The sequence below is a fragment of the Nerophis ophidion genome, linkage group LG23, assembly GCF_033978795.1.
Source record: "Nerophis ophidion isolate RoL-2023_Sa linkage group LG23, RoL_Noph_v1.0, whole genome shotgun sequence".
Taxonomy (NCBI): Eukaryota; Metazoa; Chordata; class Actinopteri; order Syngnathiformes; family Syngnathidae; genus Nerophis; species Nerophis ophidion.
Genome location: NC_084633.1, coordinates 13019652 through 13044984, shown reverse-complemented (window position 1 = coordinate 13044984; position 25333 = coordinate 13019652). Strand labels below are relative to the sequence as shown.

The window sequence follows — 25333 nt, the reverse complement described above, 5'->3', positions numbered from 1 at the left end:
CTAGAGTATACAAATGAGTTTTAAGGTGAGACTCAAATGCTTCTACTGAGGTGGAATCTCGAACTGTTACCGGGAGGGCATTCCAGAGTACTGGAGCCCGAAATGAAAACGCTCTATTGCCCAGAGACTTTTTTTGGGCTTTGGGAATCACTAATAAGCCGGAGTCCTTTGAACGCAGATTTCTTGCCGGGACATATGGTACAATACAATCGGCTAAATAGGCTGGAGCTAGACCGTGTGGTATTTTATACGTAAGTAGTAAAACCTTAAAGTTACATCTTAAGTGCACAGGAAGCCAGTGCAGGTGAGTCAGTACAGGCGTAATATGATCAAACTTTCTTGTTCTAGTCAAAAGTCTAGCAGCCGCATTTTGTACCAACTGTAATCGTTTAATGCTAGACATGGGGAGACCCGGAAATAATACGTCACAGTAATCGAGTAATATACCTCAGCTAATTAAACTATGGAAATGTGTAATATTAATATAGCAATACGGTCTCACTGCACAGCAGCCAGCAGTTAGCCGAGTTATTGCACAATCCATAGTGACCGGAAGTCTTTTCTCAGCGATTTTGAATAAAAATAATCTAAAACTGGTGAAGTTAAATGGAAAATAACTTTATAGTATAATCACTGGATACATATAACAATTTAATTCTTTTTTTTTTTTCTTTTTACTTTTTTTTTCTTTCTATGATTGGACACGTTGGGAAGACTATGTCTCCCGGCTGGCCTAGGAACGCCTCGGGATCCCCCGGGAAGAGCTAGACGAAGTGGCTGGGGAAAGGGAAGTCTGGGTTTCCCTGCTTAGGCTGTTGCCCCCGCGACCCGACCTCGGATAAGCGAAGAAGATGGATGGATGGATTGCAGGTCACTGCTAAATAAATTAACTAAATACAATCTTGCAAAACTAATAGGATGAAAAATAAAATACAAATGTATAACCAAAATGAATTATCTAAATGTTCATGTTAATATTTGTTTCAATCGTATGGCGGATGTGGTTTCAGTGTTCTTGCCTTTTACAATCACTGCAGTTTCCTTTTGCCCCTACTAGCTTAGGCTCGCTTTCGGCACGCAGTTAAAATGGGCGTTCCCTAGCGCCCTCTTTATTTATAAGTGTCAGGGCGACATCTAGCGGTGCAAAGTGGTAAAGCTACCCAATGACAGTCAAGAAGGGCGCGGCTCGCTCTAGCCAATGCATTTCTATGGTGACGCTACACGGCTGGGTGACGCCACTCAGTGACGTCAGCACGCACGGCCCCGTCAGGACCTTACGTCGCTTCCGGGAGACGCGTTGGCAATTTCCTAAACAGAAGAAGCAGGCAGAGCGGCAGTCGGCGGCGAGCAAGGCCGGGGGACGAGCGTCAGTGTGCGGCTTCATTTCTGGGATTAACGCGACGGAGAATCATAGCCAACCATTTGACGGACGTCTATCATGAACAGGTAGGGGGTTTCGGTGTGATAGGAATCGCTTTTAAATGTCTTTGAGGCGTGAGGCAATTCGACCTCTGTGGGAAATGTCTCAAAGCTGTCTTGTGCGGCTTTATTTGGACGTCATTTGGCCCAATACTTTTGTTAGAATATATATTTGTTTTACAATATTCGTGGTTAGTGAAATAGTTTTTAAATCATCGTTGACATGAATAAATAGTACACGCACGTAATGTCGTCATTGACAGCTCATTTTTCCTCAGGTTTTTTTTTTTTTAAATCACCACACCCTCTATTAAATCATCATGTCTGAACATGGTGGAGCAAATTAAATACTTTTTTTAAAGGTGGATTTCTGGATTCCCCATAAATCTGTCATTTGTTTATAGGCCTACTGAAAAGAGATGTTCTTATTTAAACGGGGATAGCAGGTCCATTCTAAGTGTCACACTTGATCATTTCGCGATATTGCCATAATTTTGCTGAAAGTGAAGTGAAGTTTATATAGCGCTTTTCTCTAGTGACTCAAAACGGCTTTACATAGTGACACCCAATATCTAAGTTACATTTTTAAACCAGTGTGGGTGGCACTGGGAGCAGGTGGGTAAAGTGCCTTGCCCAAGGACACAACAACAGTGACTAGGATGGCAGAAGTGGGGATTGAACCTTCAACCCTCAAATTGCTGACACTGCCATTCTTCCAACCGAGCTATGCCGGATTTAGTAGAGAACATCGACGATAAAGTTTGCAACTTTTGGTCGCTAATAAAAAAGCCTTTCCTGTACCGGAAGTAGCAGACGATGTGCGCGTGACGTCACGGGTTGTAGGGCTCCTCATATCCTCACATTGTTTATAATGTGAGCCTCCAGCAGCAAGAGCTATCCGGACCGAGAAAGCGACAATTTCCCCATTAATTTGAGCGAGGATGAAAGATTAATGGATGAGGAAAGTTAGAGTGAAGAACTAAAAAAAAATTTAAGAAAAGGCGACGACTCCAGGCGGCGGCAGTGGGAGCGTTTCAGATGTAATTAGACACATTTACTAGGATAATTCTGGAAAATCCCTTATTTGCTTATTGTTTTAATAGTGTTTTAGTGAGATTATAAAGTCATACCTGAAATCTCAATGGCTGCGATGAACGTCAGTGTCTCTGAGAGAAGCCAAGGAGCCAAGATCACAGCTGCCTTTTTGAGCTGCAGGAGGAGGTTGCAAAATCCACTGAAGTGGACTTAATATCACAATTTTCCCATCCAAAAACTTGCTGGTTGACGTAGAGAAACGTGTTCGCTTGACCGCTCTGTGTTAAAGCTTCACAACAAACATAGAAAGACCGGCTGTGTTTCGGTTGCTAAAGGCAGCTGCAATCCACCGCTTTCCCTCAACAGCATTCTTCTTTGACGTCTCCATTATTAATTGAATAAATTCCAAAAGATTCAGCAACACAGGTGTCCAAAATACTGTGTAATTATGCTATGAGAAGAGACGACTTTTAGCCGTGTGTGGTGCTGGGCCGAAATGTTCGCTCCAACCAATAACGTCACAAGCACGCGTCAACATAAGCGTCATCATTCCGCGACGTTTTCAACAGGATACCTCGCGGGAAATTTAAAATTGCAATTTAGGGAACTAAAAAGGCCGTATTGGCATGTGTTGCAATGTTAATATTTCATCATTGATATATAAACTATCAGACTGCATGGTCGCTAGTAGTGGGTTTCAGTAGGCCTTTAAGTATCAAAAACACAAGTATTAAAAGAGGATGGATGGAGTAAAACAAGACGAGGAAATTCTTGTCCAGCATCTTCCTTAAAATGCACTCACTAGTTTGAACCCTAATAACCCAGAATGTCATCTTCCCCCAAGCTGCTACATAAATATTACAAACCTCGTTTCCATATGAGTTGGGGAAATTGTGTTATATGTAAATATAAACAGAATACAATGATTTGCAAATCCTCTTCAACCCATATTCAATTGAATATGCTACAAAAACAACATATTTGAAGTTAAAACTGATAAACTTTTTTTTTTTTGCAAATAATCATTAACTTTAGAATTTGATGCCAGCAACACGTGACAAAGAAGTTGGGAAAGGTGGTGATAAATACTGATAAAGTTTAGAAATGCTCATCAGACACTTATTTGGAACATCCCACAGGTGTGCAGGCTAATTGGGAACAGGTGGGTGCCATGATTGGGTATAAAAGTAGCTTCCATGAAATGCTAAGTAATTCACAAACAAGGATGGGGCGAGGGTCACCAATTTGTGAGCAAATTGTCAAACAGTTTTAGAACAACATTTCTCAATGAGCTATTGCAATGAATTTTGGGACTTTACCATCTACGGTCCGTAAAATCATCAAACGGTTCAGAAAAGGCGACGACTCCAGGCGGCGGCAGTGGGAGCGTTTCAGATGTAATTAGACACATTTACTAGGATAATTCTGGAAAATCCCTTATTTGCTTATTGTTTTAATAGTGTTTTAGTGAGATTATAAAGTCATACCTGAAATCTCAATGGCTGCGATGAACGTCAGTGTCTCTGAGAGAAGCCAAGGAGCCAAGATCACAGCTGCCTTTTTGAGCTGCAGGAGGAGGTTGCAAAATCCACTGAAGTGGACTTAATATCACAATTTTCCCATCCAAAAACTTGCTGGTTGACGTAGAGAAACGTGTTCGCTTGACCGCTCTGTGTTAAAGCTTCACAACAAACATAGAAAGACCGGCTGTGTTTCGGTTGCTAAAGGCAGCTGCAATCCACCGCTTTCCCTCAACAGCATTCTTCTTTGACGTCTCCATTATTAATTGAATAAATTCCAAAAGATTCAGCAACACAGGTGTCCAAAATACTGTGTAATTATGCTATGAGAAGAGACGACTTTTAGCCGTGTGTGGTGCTGGGCCGAAATGTTCGCTCCAACCAATAACGTCACAAGCACGCGTCAACATAAGCGTCATCATTCCGCGACGTTTTCAACAGGATACCTCGCGGGAAATTTAAAATTGCAATTTAGGGAACTAAAAAGGCCGTATTGGCATGTGTTGCAATGTTAATATTTCATCATTGATATATAAACTATCAGACTGCATGGTCGCTAGTAGTGGGTTTCAGTAGGCCTTTAAGTATCAAAAACACAAGTATTAAAAGAGGATGGATGGAGTAAAACAAGACGAGGAAATTCTTGTCCAGCATCTTCCTTAAAATGCACTCACTAGTTTGAACCCTAATAACCCAGAATGTCATCTTCCCCCAAGCTGCTACATAAATATTACAAACCTCGTTTCCATATGAGTTGGGGAAATTGTGTTATATGTAAATATAAACAGAATACAATGATTTGCAAATCCTCTTCAACCCATATTCAATTGAATATGCTACAAAAACAACATATTTGAAGTTAAAACTGATAAACTTTTTTTTTTTTGCAAATAATCATTAACTTTAGAATTTGATGCCAGCAACACGTGACAAAGAAGTTGGGAAAGGTGGTGATAAATACTGATAAAGTTTAGAAATGCTCATCAGACACTTATTTGGAACATCCCACAGGTGTGCAGGCTAATTGGGAACAGGTGGGTGCCATGATTGGGTATAAAAGTAGCTTCCATGAAATGCTAAGTAATTCACAAACAAGGATGGGGCGAGGGTCACCAATTTGTGAGCAAATTGTCAAACAGTTTTAGAACAACATTTCTCAATGAGCTATTGCAATGAATTTTGGGACTTTACCATCTACGGTCCGTAAAATCATCAAACGGTTCAGAAAATCTGGACAAATCACTGAACGTAAGCGATGATATTACGGACCTTTGATTCCTCAGGCAGTACTGCATCAAAAACAGATATCAGTGTGTATTGGAGCAACATATGTTGTCATCCAAGCAAAGTTATCATGGACGTCCCTGCTTATTTCAGCAAAACAATGCCAAGCCACGTGTTACAACAGTGTGGCTTCGTAGTAAAAGAGTGAGGGTACTTTCCTAGCCCGCCTGCAGTCCATACATGTCTCCCATCGAAAATGTGTGGCGCATTATGAATCGTAAAATACGACAGCAGAGACTTTTGAACGACTAAAGCTCTACATAAAACAAGAATGGGAAATAATTCCACTTTCAAAGTTTCAACAATTAGTTTCCTCAGTTCCCAAAAGTTTATTGAGTGTTGTTAAAAGAAAATGTGATGTAACATAGTGGTGAACATGCCCTTTCCCAACTACTTTGGCACATGTTGCAGCCGTGAAATTCTAAGTTCATTATTATTTGCAAAAAAATATAAAGTTTATGAGTTTGAACATCAAATATCTTGTCTTTGTAGTGCATTCAATTGAATATGGGTTGAAAAGGATTTGCAAATCATTCTTTTCCGTTTTTATTTACATCTAACACAATTTCCCAACTCATATAGAAACGGGGTTTGTACATCTATTATTTATCATCAGGCCATAAAAAGCATAACAAATATGAATGCTATTTTCAAACTTTTTATTCCAATAAAGGACATCGGGTGAATGATTGGCAGCAACATTGTTTTATTTACAACAGGGGTGTCAAATGTACGGCCCGAGGGCCGTCTCAGGCCCACGAACAGGTGTTATCGGTCTCGTCTTTGCTAAGTATAAAAATTAACCAGAAAATTTGGAATGAAAGAAACAACTGTTCTAAATGTGTCCACCGGATGTTATCTTTGTAGATGATGCTACATATGCACAATAAACCACACAGTCAGTACATCAGTCGAGGAAAATGATCAAACTACATAAATAACATACTGTAATTTGATTTTGATATAATTTTTTTCATCTTGATTGAAAACTAACACCAATGAGTTGATTGATGAACATTATCACATCATTTATTCAGAAAATATAAATAACGACAAATAGAGTACTATTAACCGCAACGTGTAAGTGTAAAAAAACCAAAAACATTGTGATTTGTACCATTTTAGAATGTGCTCATTCTATTTTTAAACAAAGAAAACAAGTCAGTACATCAGTTGAGGAAAAAGATCAAACTACATAAATAACATACTGTAATTTGATTTTGATATAATTTTTTTTCTTGATGGATTGAAAATTAACACCAATGAGTTGATTGATGAACATTAACACATAATTTATTCAGAAAATATAAATAACTACAAACAAACATAGAATACTATTAACCGCAACGTGTAAGTGTAAAAAAACAAAACAACATTATGGTTTGTACATTTTCAAAATGTGCTCATTCTATTTTTAAACAAAGAAAACGATCTGAATGTCTTTATCTTTAAGTTATCGTGCCGTGACTTTACCAGTAGAATTTTCTCCACGTGGTCCCCGATCTAAAATGAGTATGACACCCCTGATCTGCAGTGTCACATTAGAAATATTAACTAAGACATGTCAGCTTTCCACCACCCTAAACTTATCAAAAAGAATATGAATTTAACTGTTTTTACTTTAAATAAGTCACTCTGTTAAATCTACTTCAGCTTGAAATATTATTTATTAGTTATCAGAAATTGTAATCCTTTTAAAAGCGAGCATGGTTACACAAAATGTTGATGAGGCTTAAAAAACACGCACAGACACACCCTTTTTTACATACAGGTGTATCTTATCCCTATCTACTCCAATCAACAACAACCGAAACTGATCACTTTAGTAGCAAATAGAGGTGGGAATGACAACCGAACTTTTCTTCAGAAGGTCTTATCTTAGTCTGTGTGGTGTCAGATGAAACCAAAAATTAGCTGTTTGGCCACAATACCCAGCAATATGTTGTTTGTTGGAGAAAAAGTGATACCTTCAATCCCAGGAACACCATCCTATTATCAAGCTTGGTGGTGGTAGTATTATAATCTGGGCCTGTTTTGCTGCCAGTGGAACCGTTGTTTTAAATCAGGGGTGCCCATTACGTAGATCGCGATCGACTGGTCGATCTCGGAGGGTGTGTCAGTCGATCTCAAGCCAGGCATTAAAAAATAGACATAAAAATGAGCAATCATCAATCATACCAAGACTTCACTTTCGTCAGTTGTTTGACATTCTCGGCACCCGAGGATCTTGTGAGATGACGCTGGCTGCTGCGAGCTCATATTTAAGAAAAAAATCACTAACAGGGCGGACGCAGAGAAACACATTTTATTTCTAGAGACTCCGTACCTACTGTCAAAACTCTAAAGACCGACTGCACAGTTCCTGTCTTCACCATAAAAGACCTGTTTCATCCTGCCTGTCCTAACAAAATAAGAGTCTCAGAAAGCTAGCGTGCACAAGCTAGCAAGCTACGGAGTTTGATGCCAATGTATTTCTCCCCCGCCCTCAGCGACCGCTTTCTCACTTGCTTGCCCACCCGCACAGTCACTGACGTCACTCACCTGCTGCCAGACATTAAAGGGCCACACACATATGCTACTCTCATAACAAAGTGTTTAAAAACGAGTATGCAAGTTGGACAAATGAGATGCCAAATCCAACCACTTTCATGTGGTATTGGACAGAAAGGAGGACTTTTTTTTTCCTCCATTTGAAAATGCGGACGTTATCAGCACCACTGTGTAATTCCAATCAATGCAAGTCATCAGAATCAGGTAATACACCAACTTATATTCTTGTCTTCATGAAAGAAAGGAATCTATGTGTGTTAAACATGCTTGTATTATCATTAAACACCATTAACTTGTTAACAAAAATGTCTCTTTCATAAATAAATAAATATAAATTATAAATAGGAATGAGGTAGATCTCCTCGACTTGGTCAATTGAAAAGTAGCTCGCCTGCAGAAAAAGTGTGAGCGCCCCTGTTTTAAATGGTACAATTTAAAAGGTGGATTACCTCCAAATTCTTTAGTACAATCTAAAATCATCAGCCCGGAGGTTGGGTCTTGGGCACAGTTGGGTCTTCCAACAGGACAATGACCCCAAACACACGTCAAAAGTGGAATGGCTAAATCAGGCTAGAATTATGATTTTAGAATGCCCTTCCCAAAGTCCTGACTTAATAGTGTGGACAATGCTGGAACCAAGATATTTAGCTGAACTACACCAATTTTGTCTCGAGGAGTGGTCAACAATTCAACCAGAGGTTTGCCAGAAGCTTGTGGATGGCTACCAAAAGCGCCTTATTGCAGTTAAACTTGCCAAGGGACATGTAAGCAAATATTAACATTGCTGTATGTATACTTTTGACCCAGCAGATGTGGTCACATTATCAGTAGACCCATAATAAATTCATAAAAGAACCAAACAAATGTTTTTTTGTGACCAACAAGTATGTGCTCCAGTCATTCTATCACAAAAATAATAAGAGTTGTAGAAATTATCGGACACTAAAGACAGCCATGACATTATGTTCTTTACAAGTGTATGTAAACTTTTGACCACAATTTATTCATTCATATATATCAATCAATGTTTACTTATATATCCCTAAATCACTAGTGTCTCAAAGGGCTGCACAAACCACTACGACATCCTCGGTAGGCCCACATAAGGGCAAGGAAAACTCACACCCAGTGGGACGTCGGTGACAATGATGACTATGGCTGAAACTTTTGCCGGCCGGCAGTTGTACTGTATGGATAATATTGGGGACAGCGTGGCGCAGTTGGGGAGTGAACATGGCAGATACCTGGGGGTTCCTGGTTCAATCCCCGTCTGTTGTGTCCTTGAGCAAGACACTTAGCGCCTTGCATGGCAGCTCCCACCATCAGTGTGTGAATTGGTGAATGTGAAAATAGTGTCAAAGCGCTTTGAGTACCTTGAAGGTAGAAAAGTGCAATCCAAGTATAACCCATTTACCATTCATTGTCTCACCTAACTTATTGGTCAACTTTCTGATTTCCCTTTTTTAGCTGGTTACTCTGCTGTAACACGGTTCCTGTCTTTCATTGACATTTAAAAAAAGCATGAATTGTTTTCTTGTTTCACCACTTCACATTCAACTTAGTTTAGCGCCGTGGCTGGCATAGCTCAGTGGTTCTCAAATGGGGGTACGTGTACCCCTAGGGGTACTTGAAGGTATGCCAAGGGGTACGTGAGATTTTTTTTTAAAATATTCTAAAAATAGCAACAATTCAAAAATCCTTTATAAATATATTTATTGAATAATACTTCAACAGTTCATAAACTGTGAAAAAAAATGCAACAATGCAATATTCAGTGTTGACAGCTAGATTTTTTTGTGGACATGTTCCATAAATATTGATTTTAAAGATTTATTTTTCCTGAAGAAATGTTTATAAATAACTTCATGAATCCAGATGGATCTCTATTACAATCCCCAAAGAGGGCACTTTAAGTTGATGATTACTTCTATGTGTAGAAATCTTTATTTATAATTGAATCACTTGTTTATTTTTCAACAAGTTTTTACTTATTTTTATATCTTTTTTTCCAAAAAGTTCAAGAAAGACCACTACAAAGGAGCAATATTTTGCACTGTTATACAATTTAATAAATCAGAAACTGATGACATAGTGCTGTATTTTACTTCTTTATCTCTTTTTTTCAACCCAAAATGCTTTGCTCTGATTAGGGGGTACTTGAATTTAAAAAATGTTCACAGGGCGTACATCAGTAAAAAAAGGTTGAGAACCACTGGCATAGCTTATTCTCACCTCCTACCTCCTCGTTGTGTGTTCGCGCAAACCCAGCTAGCTTGGTTAGAACCAAACATAGAACTGAGATTTTGAGAACATTAGCAGAAATGCCGCATTTTAGAACCATATTACTTTATTTAACATACCTACATAACCGATATTTGGAGATTTGTCCCATCGATTCAGAATTATCAACCATATTTGGAGAACTAGGAGATTTCCCCCCCCACTTATGCATTATTATCTTAAGAATATGCCAGGGCCTATAAAACAAACTTGGACACTTTGGACACCACTGTGGTCAGCATTTATACACGGTTTTGGCACTTTCCCAACGTTGAGGTTGGAGCTACGGTAAAGCTGATATCACTGAAGGATGTGGTCATTTTATTGCCACTCTTTGCATTATAAATATTCATCCCTATGATGTCATTTCAGTGATTTGGCTCATAAATAGTCTTTCCAATAATAGCCTTTTTTTTGCTGGGAGTGGTGCCTCTCTTTACTTGTTGGATCACCATGGAAACAGCACCCTCCCGTTATTTTTCCTCTAAGACGCTAATGCTGAAGGCAGACTTCCAGGAATCAGGCCAGTTTTCTTTTTTCAGCCCTCAATCCATTGTGACATGTTTTGGTTTTGTATTCCCTTGTGACTTCCCGGGTAGCTTCGAGACACGTGAGTGCGGATGAGAGGGAATGTTGATGATGCTGTTTTGGAGGAATGTTCCACAGGAAAGAGCCTGGGCCATGAGTCTTCTAGACTTGTAGTTCTTGAACTTTAGAAAAAACTTGGCTCTGCAAGTACCACTATAATGACCAACATTAAAATACAGTAGCGTAATAGAGCTTAAAAAAACAGGCAGAGGTTTTATTGAACAAGTATATTTAATATGTTTTGCTAATGTAACAAACACTGTTTGAAAATAGAAAAATAAAACACTGTACTTTTGCCCACGTACCACTGGTGGGACATGTACCTAAGTTTAAGACGTTAGACGTTAATTTCAACTGCTATTATGAAAATAATATGGCAATGATGTCAGAATAGATGATTGTACTACACACACCTGGATTCAGGAAGCCTATTTAAACTCGTAAAACTTTTTTTTTTTTAATGTATTTGACTGAAGCTACAATGGGTTCTTGACCCCCACCCACACATGCAAATAACTGTTTTTTTTCCTGCAATCTTTTGACACGAGAACAAAACAGAAGTTGCAGAAAATGTGCTCGAGCTTAAATTGAATCTGGGTTAAGCTTGTCTTTGTATGCATGGAATGAAATAGTTGGAGTTTTCTAGGCGACTGAGCAGAGATATCAGTCTTGAGATTGTGGATGCCTTTTGACTCACAAATGTTTGACTTGGCTTTAGTGGTTGCACATCACTTTGAATTAGACCTGGTCAATTACGCGGACGATAAAAGAAAAAGAAAAAAGAAAATGTAGTTGGTAAGTTTGCCAGCCTTGATTATCGCCATCTGTGTGCATTGTTGCGGTCACTCTTTTGCATTATTTGTACTACAAAGAAACGGTAGTGATGATGACCGCTGTAAAACTCTTGAAGGTTACTATTACCGTATTAAAATTGAAATGATCGAAAAACTGTGATTGATAACTACATGGTAAATGGGTTGTACTTGTATAGCAATTTTCTACCTTTTTTAAGGAACTCAGCGCTTTGACAGTATTCCCACATTCACCCATTCACACACTGATGGCGGGATAAAATGTTGATAAAATCACGGAGAGACCCAATTAGCGTTAGCTTGCTAGCTAGCTTCAATGCTAACATTTAAACAAGAGACATTGTCTTTCCCCATTAAGAAACGTCATTCCCCAATCCCAACTTGTATAAACACATTACTGTCTAAACACCTGAGCTACTGTATTCACATTGAACATAAAGGCTGTGCTGTTTTTGCAAAATTACCGATATAAACTCCAAAGTGTCAAGTTGAAACAGACGGACTCAGTTCAACAGGAAGTCACATAAACTGTAAGTGAAACAACGGATGAACTAATTTACAATCATTAGATAAATATTCTGAAACATTAACAAGTTCAAATGGAAGAAGATAAACATATTTAAACAAAACAAATACAAATGTTATGGCTCTTAAGAAGACAGAACGATATTTGATGTTTCCTCTTCCAATAAAGTATATTATGTGGCTAGCCATCTATAGCATTGAAAAAATACAACTTGGTTGAAAGATTTTAACCTGGGTGTCATTACAGCAAAATAAGTGTGTTTCAAAAATCAGTGTGTAAAAAATTGTTTCAAGAGTCACTTTTGGGAAACACTGAGCCCTGGATCCAATCCAGGAGCTTCACCTCACAATACAAAGGTCCATGGGTGCGGATCCTGGGCTCGGGATCTTTCTGTGTGGAGTTTGCATGTCCTACCCGTGACCGCGTGGGTTCCCTCAGGGTACTCCGGCTTCCTCCCACTTATAAAGACATGCACCTGGGGATAGGTTGATTGGCAACACTAAATTGTCCCTAGTGTTTGATTGTGAGTGTGAATGTTGTCTGTCTATCTGTGTTGGCCCTGGGATGAGGCGGCGACTTGTCCAGGGTGTATGCCGCCTTCCGCCCGATTGTAGCTTAGATAAGCTCCAGCGCCCCCGCGACCCCGAAGGGTATAAGCGGTCGAAAATGGATGGATGGATAAACAATACCGCGATCATAATCATAACCGTGATCATTTTGGTTGTGTGTGTTTGATCCCGCCTCCCTTAACAAAGACAATACCTATTTAATTGCTTTTGGTTGTGATTTATATTCAAGTGCAAAATTTTGCTGACGGACGGAGCATATTTTATTTGTATTGTTTGTTTTATTTAACCTTGAAATTTGTTATAATGTTAACCTATATGAGAAATACAAGTTTATTGCACTCAAAAGGGTATACTTGCATTATTATTATGTATAATCATTACATCCATGGTTAATGTGGTTTCAAAAAGGTAATGGCAATAATGTCATTTATCTTCCAACAAAAAAATGTCATCGGCCCAGGCCTAATTTGAAAGGCTTTTTAATCATTTGATGTAAAACCAATGACCGCTTTCCTTAACCTGCAGGAGGTCCTGACATGGACGCAGAGATGATTCCCAAATTTTGCTCAAAAGACGAAGAATTGGATTACTGGAAGTCCCAAGCCCTGAAATATAAGAAAAGGTAGGAAGTATGACTCATAACCTGACTCTGTAGTCTGCCGCAACTTTTTGTTAAAGTTGTGTTTGGACTTTGAAACAATCCTGTTCCCCTCCATGAATATACTCTTTGGAATGGAAATGAATTAAGTCACTTGAAGACAGCGAGTTTGTTCCAGACAAGCCCATCTCTCAGTCGCTGGTTATGTAGTTTTGACTAAATGTTTTTGCAGTAGTTGCGGCTATGCCTCAGCTTAAAGTTACTACCCCTTTTAAGGAAAATTAAGCACAAACAAGCATTGTGAAATCTGTGGCTACAAAACGGCGAGTGAAGCAAATGACTGCGTCTTTTATTATTTAAAGAGAACAGGCCAAACAATGTTATCTATTTAAGGAAGCAGGCATTCTCCTAGAGGAGTTACAGCCATGCAGTTGTCGCACTACAACCTCAAACTACAAAGAAAGGTTGATGAAACTATGCAATGGATTGTGTACTTCTATTGTCAACAACATATTCTGCAGTGTACATGTTTAAATATCTGCGAGCAGGACTTAATCTGGAGCATTTGAACCATGACAAGCATGACTGTTTAAAGGCCTACTGAAACCCACTACTACCGACCACACAGTCTGATAGTTTATATATCAATGATAAAATATTAACATTGCGACACATGCCAATACGGCCTTTTTAGTTTACTAAATTACAATTTTAAATTTCCCGCGGTGTTTCTTGTTGAAAACGTCGCAGAATGATGACGCGTGTTTGTGACGTCTCTGGTTGTAGCGGACATAATAGCTAAAAGTTGTCTCTTTTCATCGCATAATTACACAGTAACTTGGACATCTGCGTTGGTGAATCTTTTGCAATTTGTTCAATTAATAATGCAGACGTCTAATAAGAATGCTGTTGGTGGAAAGCGGTGGATTGCAGCTGCCTTTAGCACCGAAACACAGCCGGTGTTTCTTTGTTTGTTGTGAAGCTTTAACACAGAGCGGTCAAGCGAACATGTTTCTTTACGTCAATCAGCAAGTTTTTGGATGGGAAAATTGTGATATTAAGTCGGCTCTTACCGGAGACTTCAGTGGATTACGGGACCTCCTCCTGTAGCTGTCAAAAAGGCAGCTGTGATCTTGGCTCCTAGGCTTATCTAAGAGACACTGGCGTTCACCGCAGCCATCCGACTTTCAGGTGTGACAGAATAATCTCACTAAAATACTATTAAAACAATAAGCAGATAAGGGATTTTCCAGAATTATCCTAGTAAATGTGTCTACATTTGAAACGCACCCACTGTCGCTTTTCCTTTTTTTTTTTTTTTTTGGTTAGTGCCTCACTCTAACTTTCCTCATCCACAAATGTTTCATCCTCGCTCAAATTAATGGGGAAATGGTCGCTTTCTCGGTCCGAATAGCTCTTGCTGCTGGAGGCTATGATTATAAACAATGTGAGGAGCCCTACAACCAGTGACGTCACGCGCACATCGTCTGCTACTTCCGGTAAAGGCAAGGCTTTTTTATTAGCGACCAAAAGTTGCTAACTTTATCGTCAATGTTCTCTACTAAATCCTTTCAGCAAAAATATGGCAATATCGCGAAATGATCAAGTATGACACATAGAATGGACCTGCTATCCCCGTTTAAATAAGAAAATCTCATTTCAGTAGGCCTTTAATATTGACTTTTTCCAGTCCCTGCAGTTGTTGTTGTTGTTTCACAGTGTGTTCACTTCACACAGCCCAAAACGCAGTGATAGCGAGGAAGGAATGCTAAACATTGCCGTTAAAAGAACTCAGGCGTGCTGATGAGGCAGCCTCGCTGACGCTGGTATGCGTGGAACGACTCGGCGCATCAACCGATTTATGGATGCTGTGTCGGCCCGCAGCTGATCTGCAGTGAAGAAGTACCCTGTGTGTTTACACTCAAGCCGAACACGCTGACTTTACGTGTTCCAACAAGTTACTTCAGGCGTCAGCAGTGTACCAGCATCCTGTTTCCTCACTGTATCAGTTCTCCTTTGACCTCTGACCTCACCTCACACACACACTTCAGACATGTGGCAGCAGGATTGTTTTCCTCAGCTACTAATACTACCACAGCTGTTTCTTTGCTATATTTTTAGAATGATCCACCAATTTCTTCCCCAGGGTTTGATTTTAAATGTGGTCAGTTGGGACTAAGCTGCTAGAACACATCGAACCCTGGAGCCTCCCAGGGGACAAAAGACACTGTTCCAGAGCTGCTGTCACGCGGACTTTCAGCTGCACGGCTTGCAAAGAATTGACAATGACCGTTTGTGTGACCGCTGTGTGCGCTTGTGCCATCCAGCTGCCATGACGCCCAGGAGGAGCTGCAGGAGTTCCAAGAGGGGAGTCGAGAGCTGGAGGCCGAGTTGGAGGCGCAGCTCGGCCAGGCTGAACGTCGCCTTCGTGACCTTCAGACAGAGAACGAGAGGCTGAAGAATGATGTGGACAACCTCAAGGTAACCACTGACTCACCTGAGCGGGGTTATTTTGGCCACTTCTGGATTTGGACTTTTGGTTTCTTAAAAGGTCATCGGAAGTTTCAGCAGATAATTTTTTTTTCAGTAGAAAATCTACAACAAAGATTACAAAACTAGAACAACTTGAATTTAGACATTATGCTGGAATTCAGACCAAGTTTATTTTTGGTACTACTGGCCCTCAGGCCACTTTATCCATGTTACACAGAAACACTGTAACTCTGCACCTGTCCAGATGCCATATTTCACATACAAGAACATAACATTGAGTGAGATGGGGGAAAACAAACATTGGCAACACTAGCATAGCTATGTGAGCTACAGTGCTAACACTACAGTTACAATTCAACATCAGGGTAAATTAGCTTATTTGCAAAAGAAAAAACAACCTGTTACACTTACAGTTCCAAGCATCTATCACTCCATCAGTCACCTACAATAGACTCAATAAGTCAATTAATTGAACGATTAATTAAATGATGGATAAGTAAACATTTTTCAGTAATTTTGCTTTCATAGATAAATTGCCATGTTGTGTGTGAAGCAACGTTCCCTCTAAGGCAGTGGTTCTCAAATGGGGGTACGCGTACCCCTGGGGGTACTTAAAGGTATGCCAAGGGGTAGGTGAGATTTCTTTTTAAATATTCTAATAAGAGCAACAATTCAAAAATCCTTTACAAGTATGTTTATTGACTAATACTTCAACAAAATATGAATGTAAGTTCATAAACTGAAAAGAAATGCAACAATGCAATATTCAGTGTTGAAAGGTAGATTTTTTGTGGACATGTTCCATAAATATTGTTTATGTTTAAAATATTCTTTTTTTGTGAAGACATTTTTAAAATTAAGTTGATGAATCCAGATGGATCTCTATTACAATCCCCAAAGAAGGCACTTTAAGTTGATGATTACTTCTATGTGTAGAAATCTTAATTTATAATTCAATCACTTGTTTATTTATCTTTTTTTCCAAATAGTTCAAGAAAGACCACTACAAATGAGCAATATTTTGCACTGTTATACAATATAATAAATCAGGAACTGATGACATAGTGCTGTATTTTACTTCTTTATCTCTTTTTTTCTACCAAAAATGCTTTGCTCTGATTAGGGGGTACTTGAATTAAAAAAATTTTCACATGGGGTACATCACTGAAAAAAGGTTGAGAACCACTACTCTAAGGTACGCACCTGTGCAATTGCATACTGCTCACGCGTCCTCTGCACACGGCAAATCTAGGCAGCGCACCAAATCGAATAAAAAGATAAGCGCATAACTGTGTGCATGTCTGCCGTCGCTGACATGTGCCCCACTAAATGCTTAAGGAGTTTTAGCGTTTACTCACACATATGAAAAATTGGAGGGAAAAATGGTGTGAAGGCCTGGGCCGATAACACATTTTGATGGACGATAAATTCACTTCCAAACTATTGCTGTTAAACATTATCATTATCAACATTATTTTAAGACTAAATTAACCATTGAGGTAATGATAATGCATACTAATAATTCAATTATACCCTTTCAGATACAATACACTTGTCCATCCACCCATCCATTTTCCTCCGCTTATACAAGTCCGGGTCGTGGAGGCAGCAGTCTAAGCAGAGATGCCCAGACTTCCCTGCCCCCGGCCACCTCCTCTAGTTCTACAGGGAGGATATCGAGGCGCTCCCAGGCCAGCTGTGAGACATAGTCCCCACAGCGTGTCCTAAGTTTGCCTTGAGGTCTCCTTTCGGCTGGACATGTCCCAAACACCTCACCAGGGAGGCGTCCAGGAGGCATCTGTAATGGATACCCGAGCCATCTCAGCTGGCTCCTCTCGACCTGAAGGAGCAGCGGCTCTACTCCGAGTCTCCCGGATGACCGAGCTCTAAGTGTGATCCCAGACATCCTGCGGAGGAAACTCATTTCTGCCGCTTGTATCCCCGACCTTGTCCTTTCGGTCATTACCCAAAGCTCATGACCATAGGTGAGTGTAGGAACGTAGACTGAACTGTAAATCGAGAGGTTCGCTGTCCGGCTCAGCTCCTTCTTCACCACAACAGACCGGTGCAGTGACTGCATGACCAATCCGTCTGTCGATCTTGCGTTCCATTCTTCCCTCACTCGTGAACAAGACCCCGAGATACTTGAACTCCTCCACTCGAGGCAGAACTTCACTCCCGACCAGAGAGGTGCCGTCCACCCTTTTCCGACTGAGAACCATGGCCTCAGATTTGGAGGTGCTGATGATAAACTTGTGTTTCTTGTATTTTTAACATTGTAATTGGAATGTAAACTTTTAAATATCTAAGTCAAATAAAAAACAAAAATATAATCCATTTCAAAAAATGTCAAATTTGCACTTCAATAAAAATCAATAAAAACGCAATTAAATAAGTTCTGTCTCTGTTAAGGAGGTGGTGGAGGATCCTTAAATACACACAACCAAAACAATAAATCAAATGACAAAAAAAAATGATTGTGACCAAAGTGATAACGGTTACCATTATTATTGCAGTATTGTTGAATGTGCTCAAAAAGTAATATATACATGCTAAAACTTTTTAACCAAGTGGCATTTTTTAAATACCTAACATAGACACACAATACACTTTTTATACATTTTACTTTGTAAACGTTTTAGAATGTTTTTGTAATAAATGCTAATTGGGTGATCAGTTCTTTTTACTTACTTAAACACTTCCTGTTGAACAAACATCTGTAGGCATAGTGATCATTTCATGCAAAGATAGCAAAGCCTTTATGTTCAATGGGAATACTGTATCTTAGCTGTTTAGACAGTAATATGTTTATAAGTGTAGATGTGTTTCTTAATGGGAAAAGACGTTAACGTCGGTTGTATTTAGGTTAGCCTTTAAGCGAGCTAGTCCTTCCATAAGTTTATCCATAAGTGCAGTTATAAATCAGTTTTTTGATCCTTTTTTGATTTAAAACCGTAATACTAACGTTGGCGTTTTACAGCAGTTATTATTGCCGTTATTGTGCATGCAGTACAAAAGCAGCAGCTGCTGAAACATGCAAAAGAGTGATCGCTTTTGTAACGTAAAACGTCGCATGCATATGACGATTATCTACACTGGAAAGCATACCGACTTCATCTTTCTTTATAGTTCGGTTAATTTCCTTGTCGAATATCAACCCAGTCCTACAGGTATATTTGTTTTTTGTCGTTCGCTTTCAAACAGCAAACAATAGGCTTCAGGCATTATTCAATAGCAGAATTATATGAATGGAGTAATTCCTTTTGTCCGTTATCCACAACCTTTATAACTGTAAACAGCTAGCTTCCGACACCGACAGAGTCTTGCTAGTCGGGACTCACCCGTGAAAACCCGTGAAAACTCAGCAAGGTAACAAGTTAATCGCTTAGCCAAATGTTCCGTGGAAGGAAGTTTTCGGCTGCAAATCAAACCAGCAAGCCATTTTAGTATCCGTCATTATTATGTGTGTGTACGTACCATCATCAGCATTTATACTTTTTTGCGGAATCTTGGGAATGTTTTACTAATGTACAGCAATTCCCAGTGTTTATAAAAAAGGGATCCAAGCTCATACAGCAGAAAACATGGCCTGTATCATGTAGTGCTGCATAACCTGCCTCTTTGCTAGACCCATGTCATGCAAACTTGACACCGCATTCGCTGGTTCTGAGTCAGGATTGATTGCTACAGTCCATCCATGCATCCATCCATTTCATACCGCTTGTCCTTTTCTGGGTCGACGGGTGTGCTGGAGCGTATCTCAGCTGCATTCGGGCGGAAGGCGGTGTACACCCTGGTCAAGTCGCCACCTCATCGCTAGGCCAACACAGATAGCCAGACAACATTCACACTCACATTCACACACTAGGGCCAATTTAGTGTTGCCAATCAACCTATCCCCAGGCGCATGTCTTTGGAGGTGGGAGGAAGCTGGAGTACCCGGAGTGAACCCACACAGTCACGGGGAGAGCATGCAAACTCCACAGAAAGATCCCGAGACCAGGATCGAACCCATGCACCTTCTTGTATTGTGAAGCGAAGGTCCTGGGTTCGATCCTGGGCTCAGTGTTTACCAAAAGCGACTCTTAAAACACATTTTTACACACTGATTTTTAAAACACACTTATTTTTCTCACAAAATTACATTCAATGAATGGTCAGCAATTGTCAAACACAGAAAATTCAGTTACATAGATTTAGCGTAAGAGAAAAGCTTATGTAACGGACACAAATTAACCTCCATACAAAATATTGTCTAGCAAAATTCATGACTAAGTTGGCAGGCTTTATTTTAAGACGTGTAGCAAAGCGTGCTTGTTTTTTGTGTGGTACTTTTGTACTTTGATGAATACATCTTCTCGCGAAAATGAAGTAAACAAAGGAGGGAGATGATTTTCTAGCTTTTGGTGCTCATGAACAAACATGAAGAAAACAATACAATTAGAACCTCATTAAAAAGTCTATTTTCTCCTTATATCCAGGAGAAACTGGAGCAGCAGTACACTCAGAGCTACAAGGAGATTTCTGTGCTAGAAGATGACCTGGGCCAGACGCGAAGCATCAAAGAGCAGCTCCACAAATACGTGCGAGAGCTAGAGCAGGCCAACGACGACCTGGAGAGAGCCAAAAGGTCTGACAGCAACATTGATCAATGGAATTGTTTAAATGAGAGGCTAGGCAGATTTCTTAGGCCTCACTATTAACAACTGCCTCTTGGGCCAATTACAAAATGCTGTTTGAATGAAAAAAGTACCTGCTATGGCTGGGTTGCATATGACGCAACATCTGTTTTTCTTCTGCTTAATTCACTTCTTCTTTTGTTTTAGACTTAAACTTCCTTTATTGTCATTCAACATGATAGTCTAGCAGCTTGAGTTTAGCAGTAAAACAATTGAGAGTGAGTGTAGAGTTTGAGCAGAAAAGTTTCTGTTATTGGGTGTTGAAATCGTTCAAATAGAGAGATTGGAAAGCGCTTTCATTATGTCCCGAAAAAGGTTGTTCATAAAGGTAATAAAATCAGGGAAAAAAATAAAGTGTGTGAAAGGAAATGGTGCTTTAAAAACATCGCTTTCATTTTCTTGTGGAATACAATCGGACCGTGCTTGTCTCTGCATGCAATCTTGTTTATTTTCTACTATATAATTAGTGTTTGAGAGCATAACTAAACATAAAGAAAGGACAAGAGATCACATTAGTTTTGTGTTCTTTTATGGTTGCCATGCCGAGATACACCTACAAAGTCCCGGTTGTGCAAATAAACTTAAGTCCTAGTAATGAATATTGTGATTGTTGGTCCAACTCACTGTGATTTTGTTGCCGATTTTCACAACAAAAGCTTTGTTGTTGTTGTTTGTTGTGCAGGAAAGCCAAGGGCTTTATTCAACACGGATGACCTTGTTATAGCGTCTTTGGTGATATTTGTCAGCATCAAGAAAATATCCTTAATAGTATTAATGAACTAAATGAATACATTTCCTGTGGCTCAACAGCATATACAGAATCTGGATTTCGCTAGCAAACATTGGTGAACAACAGGGATATCTATAGCAAATTAATGAGACAAAATATGAATTTGACAGCATAAAAACACCTGCAGACATGAATTGTAGAGGAGACTAATATTTGTAGCAAAAATCAACTGCAAACACTTACAATTTTCCTCAGTTATGTCACGCTCACAGCAGCACAGCACTGGTTATGTTGATCAAATACGTTAGCGATGCACAAATAAATCCAACATTGTCTTTCACAGATTAATGCTTATTTTGTGCACCCCTCCAGATGTAAAGACATGACGTGACTTTAAATTCTTGTAAGTGTTGAAGGAAGTAGTGTTGAGGCAAGCAGTAACGTCTTGGTGATGGTGAATGGTTTTGATCAGAGGTCCCCAAACTACGGATCCCGCCCGCCAGCGTCCAAAATCCGACCCGTGGAAAGTCCCAAGTTAAAAAAAATATTTTTTTTTTTTTGTTAAATTATTATTATTTTTAAAATATGTCCTTTTTAATCAATTTTCTACCGCTTTTTACTCTTTGTCTCCTACCTGCTCATATATATGTATATAATGTGTATATATCTATATACATATATATTACTAATTAATTAATAGGGACGGCGTGGCGCAGTGGGAGAGTGGCCGTGCGCAACCCGAGGGTCCCTGGTTCAATCCCCACCTAGTACCAACCTCGTCACGTCCGTTGTGTCCTGAGCAAGACACTTCACCCTTGCTCCTGATGGGTGCTGGTTGGCGCCTTGCATGGCAGCTCCCTCCATCAGTGTGTGAATGTGTGTGTGAATGGGTAAATGTGGAAGTAGTGTCAAAGCGCTTTGAGTACCTTGAAGGTAGAAAAGCGCTATACAAGTACAACCCATTTATCATTTTATTTATTTAATTACTAATGCGGCCCCCCAAGTCAAAAAGTTTGGGGACACCTGGTTTAGATCTTTCAGAAACATTTTGTCTTAAGAGTGTATAAATCCACTCCATCCCACTTTAAACATTTTTTCATGATTACTTGTACTATCGCCTCTAAATCTTTTAAAAGTTGCCCAAATTTGCACTGATCCAGGTAAATATGATCCAGGCTAGGGTCCCTAGTGTGACCATAGCCTGAAACCCGGAGGCGTCTCTAGGTCACGCGATAGCAACCCAGCCATAGAATGTCAAATGTATGGTACAAAAAAGAGAGACTGCGCTATCTACTGGGCGTAGTCCAGTGCAGAATGGACCCTAAACTGTCATGTTCCTGTGCAGGGCGACCATCGTGTCCTTGGAGGACTTTGAGGGCCGTTTAAACCAAGCCATCGAGAGAAACGCCTTCCTGGAGAGCGAACTGGACGAGAAGGAGTCTCTGTTGGTGTCTGTGCAGAGACTCAAAGATGAAGCGCGAGGTGCAGACCCCAAAAAAAAAAAATTCACCGCAGCTTGGCGGGCGGGCACGTCATGACTTAATGACTTGGTCCTCCACAGACCTCAGGCAGGAGTTGGCGGTACGAGAGAGGACCACAGACAGGATGTCGGCGCCAAGCTCGCCCACCTTAGACATCGACAAAACGGACTCGGCCATACAGGCGTCTCTCTCACTACCAGCCACACCGGTGGAAAAGAGTGTGGAACATTCCTTTGTCGCCCCGAAAGGTCAGATTTAAAAAAAAAAAACTCTTATTGTTTTGTCAGAAAGTACATTTTTACGTGAACTTGTACTGCTGTGTGTTCCCAGTAGTGACCAACGGCTGCGCCAACTCCTCCCTCACGCCCTCAGGTAGAATCTCAGCCCTGAACATCGTTGGCGATCTGCTGAGAAAAGTCGGGGTAGGTCTTCTTCCGCCGTAGGTAAAACAGGCACAAATGTTACAACCGTGGCTAAAAGAGGTTTTCGTTAGGCTTTGGAATCCAAACTGGCCGCCTGCAGAAGCTTCGGTAAGGACCAGGCGGCAAGACCGGGCATCGCCGCGGGCAACGGCGCCCTCATCAAACACAGCACCTACTTTGACAAAAGGTGAGTGTGTGTTTTTCACCCACTGTGTACCGTGAGATATTGTTTGATGTGCCGTGCAAGATTATGTAACTTCACGTAATTGAGTTTAAATATTTTTTTGCAAACCAGTAATTATAATCCGCATATGTGCCGTTGTTGAGTGTCTGTGCTGACGAGAGCTCGGCAGAGTAACCGTGTAATACTCTTCCTTATCAGTAGGTGGCAGCAGATAGATAATTGCTTTGTAGATGTCGGGAACGACGATGGTTTGCAGGTAAAAAGGTATCTAACACTCAAACCAAAAATAAACAAAAGGCACGTGCCGCTAAGAAAGGGCAGCGAAGCTTAAGGATGGCTATGCAAAACGAAGCTAAAACTGAACTGGCTGCAAAGTAAACAAAAACAGAATTCTGGAAGACAGCAAAGACTTACACCATGTGGAGCAGACGGCGTCCACAAAGTACATCCGTACATGACATGACAATCAACACCAAAATAGGAGCACAAGACATGAACTAAAACACTACACACAGGAAAACACCAAAAACCTCAAAATAAGTCACGACGTGATGTGACAGCTGGTGACAGTACACCTATATTGAGACAAGAGCTATAGTGATGCATGGTTGATAATGGTTTGAATTCATATCAAACAATTGCGAGAACAACTTTTTACTGTCAATATCGGCTGCTGAGTTTCATTTTTTAATGTTTTTTGCTGGCGGTGTGCCTTGGGATTTTTCCAATGAAAGAAAAGTGGCTCAGAAAAGGTTAAAAAACGCTGCCTTACACTACTGACACACTTAGGGACACAAACGAGCATGAAGGAGTGAGCACGTGGTCAACGTCATGTTTTCCACTGCAGCACCCTTAACGGATTGGACCCCAGCGCCTTGACCTCCATGACCGCCTCCAGAACCGTTTCTCCACCAGGCCTGCTGAGCGTGTGAGGTGTTGATAGGACATCAGAGGATACAAGTAACTGTGTGTGAGTGTGTAAGCGGGGGGATGTTTGCACAAGAGAGACTCGACAAGATGCACACTTGTCGTCGGTGCATTCTTTTCCTCGCACGTAACCAACCGCATGTGCAGAACGCAGCTAATTTACTGCACCTTGTCCGAATGTCGCCAACACGGTGTCCACCCACCACGCGGCACACGACCACCCCCTCCACGACGACAAAAGGTCCCACAGACCTCACTTATTTTGGCCTGCATTTTCTCTTTATTTGCACAGTTCAACGAGTTATTCCCGTTTAGAACGTATATTTAAAAAAAAAAAAAAGAAGAAAAGAAAAAAAAAAAGGGATGTGTTCATATTTACTAACTGATCCCACCGGATGCTTTACAATGCAGTATTCTGTCACATGTGGGCCAAGGGAAGGGGTGGTGCCTGACCCTACGTCCACACTTAATGACTGAAGTGAATGTTGATCGTTCAAAGCCAAAGTGCTGTCCTGTCGTCCCCCACCTTGGTTCAATCTGCACTTTAGGTCAAGTGCATTGTTTTTTTCTTTTTTCTGTAAATTTATTTTTTTGTGCTTTTAAATATAGCGACAGGCATATTTACCTCATTCTTAAAAGTTGCAGATGGTCTTTTGTATTCAATTTGTGCAACAAAAACACATTGCACCTATAGAAGGCCAACGTTAAGCAGGTTTTAGCAACCACTTATAGCCCAAAACTGTTCCTACCTTGTTCTCCTTGCCCACTTACGTCCAATTGTCCATTTCTACCTTAAACAGTTACCGGTAATTGTTATTTAATGCCACAATATGTTATTGGGCGGCAAAGGCTGTTCCTGAAGCGCATCCCTAGGCTCAGCGTTTAGTGTACAAAGCCTACAAGGATAGTCGTTTCACCACCTTTCGGACATGAATGTCCTTTTTATTTATTTCTGAGTTTGTACAGCATGTGTTTCATGTGTTGCACAGTGGTTACAGCCATTGACGTTTTGAATAAATAAACATTGATATGATAAACAGGGTGTGTAATTTGTTGACAGGGAAACAAAACTGTGACTCTTCATCTGTGGTGTCACATTTGCATGAATGATTTCAAACCTTGAGGCCCAGTTGCTGTTCCATCTCCACCTTTAATACATTTTTCTTGACCTTGTCAGATTAAAAAAATAGCAACCATGTTAGCGTCTTTTAAAAAAATATATATATATTCAAAAGC

General features: G+C 40.2%; 2 protein-coding genes across 4 annotated transcripts in view; one reads left to right on the top strand and one right to left on the bottom strand.

Moving 5' to 3' along the window:
- Positions 1–1287: 1287 nt before the first annotated feature.
- On the top strand, positions 1288–25134 carry ndel1b (nudE neurodevelopment protein 1-like 1b). Of its 3 annotated transcripts, none has more exons than XM_061884899.1 (9): positions 1288–1446; positions 13109–13205; positions 15509–15662; positions 20156–20304; positions 22429–22565; positions 22645–22812; positions 22898–22986; positions 23058–23173; positions 24018–25134. In XM_061884899.1, exons 2-9 carry the CDS (start codon positions 13120–13122, stop codon positions 24100–24102), a joined length of 984 nt encoding a protein of 327 aa, XP_061740883.1. In that variant the 5' UTR covers positions 1288–1446; positions 13109–13119; the 3' UTR covers positions 24103–25134. The 3 variants fall into 3 exon arrangements, with proteins under 3 accessions (XP_061740883.1, XP_061740882.1, XP_061740884.1); XM_061884898.1 differs by having other exon boundaries at positions 22895–22986; XM_061884900.1 differs by lacking the exon at positions 13109–13205 and having other exon boundaries at positions 1295–1446; positions 22895–22986.
- LOC133541460 (medium-chain acyl-CoA ligase ACSF2, mitochondrial-like) overlaps positions 25005–25333 on the bottom strand; it is a 36647-nt gene continuing 36318 nt past the window's right edge. Inside the window, exon 16 of the mRNA XM_061884902.1 lies at positions 25005–25266. Within this exon, the coding sequence (XP_061740886.1) occupies positions 25210–25266 (57 nt within the window). The 3' untranslated portion in view covers positions 25005–25209. The remainder of the gene's footprint in view (positions 25267–25333) is intronic.

Bases quoted from the DNA above. Each gene is read 5' to 3' on its own strand.
- ndel1b (XM_061884898.1), top strand. From the start codon at position 13,120: ATGGACGCAGAGATGATTCCCAAATTTTGCTCAAAAGACGAAGAATTG. The intron at 15,663-20,155 runs GTAACCACTGAC...CCTTATATCCAG, and splicing joins ATGATGTGGACAACCTCAAG to GAGAAACTGGAGCAGCAGTA. The intron at 22,813-22,894 runs GTCAGATTTAAA...GTGTGTTCCCAG, and splicing joins TTCCTTTGTCGCCCCGAAAG to TAGTGACCAACGGCTGCGCC.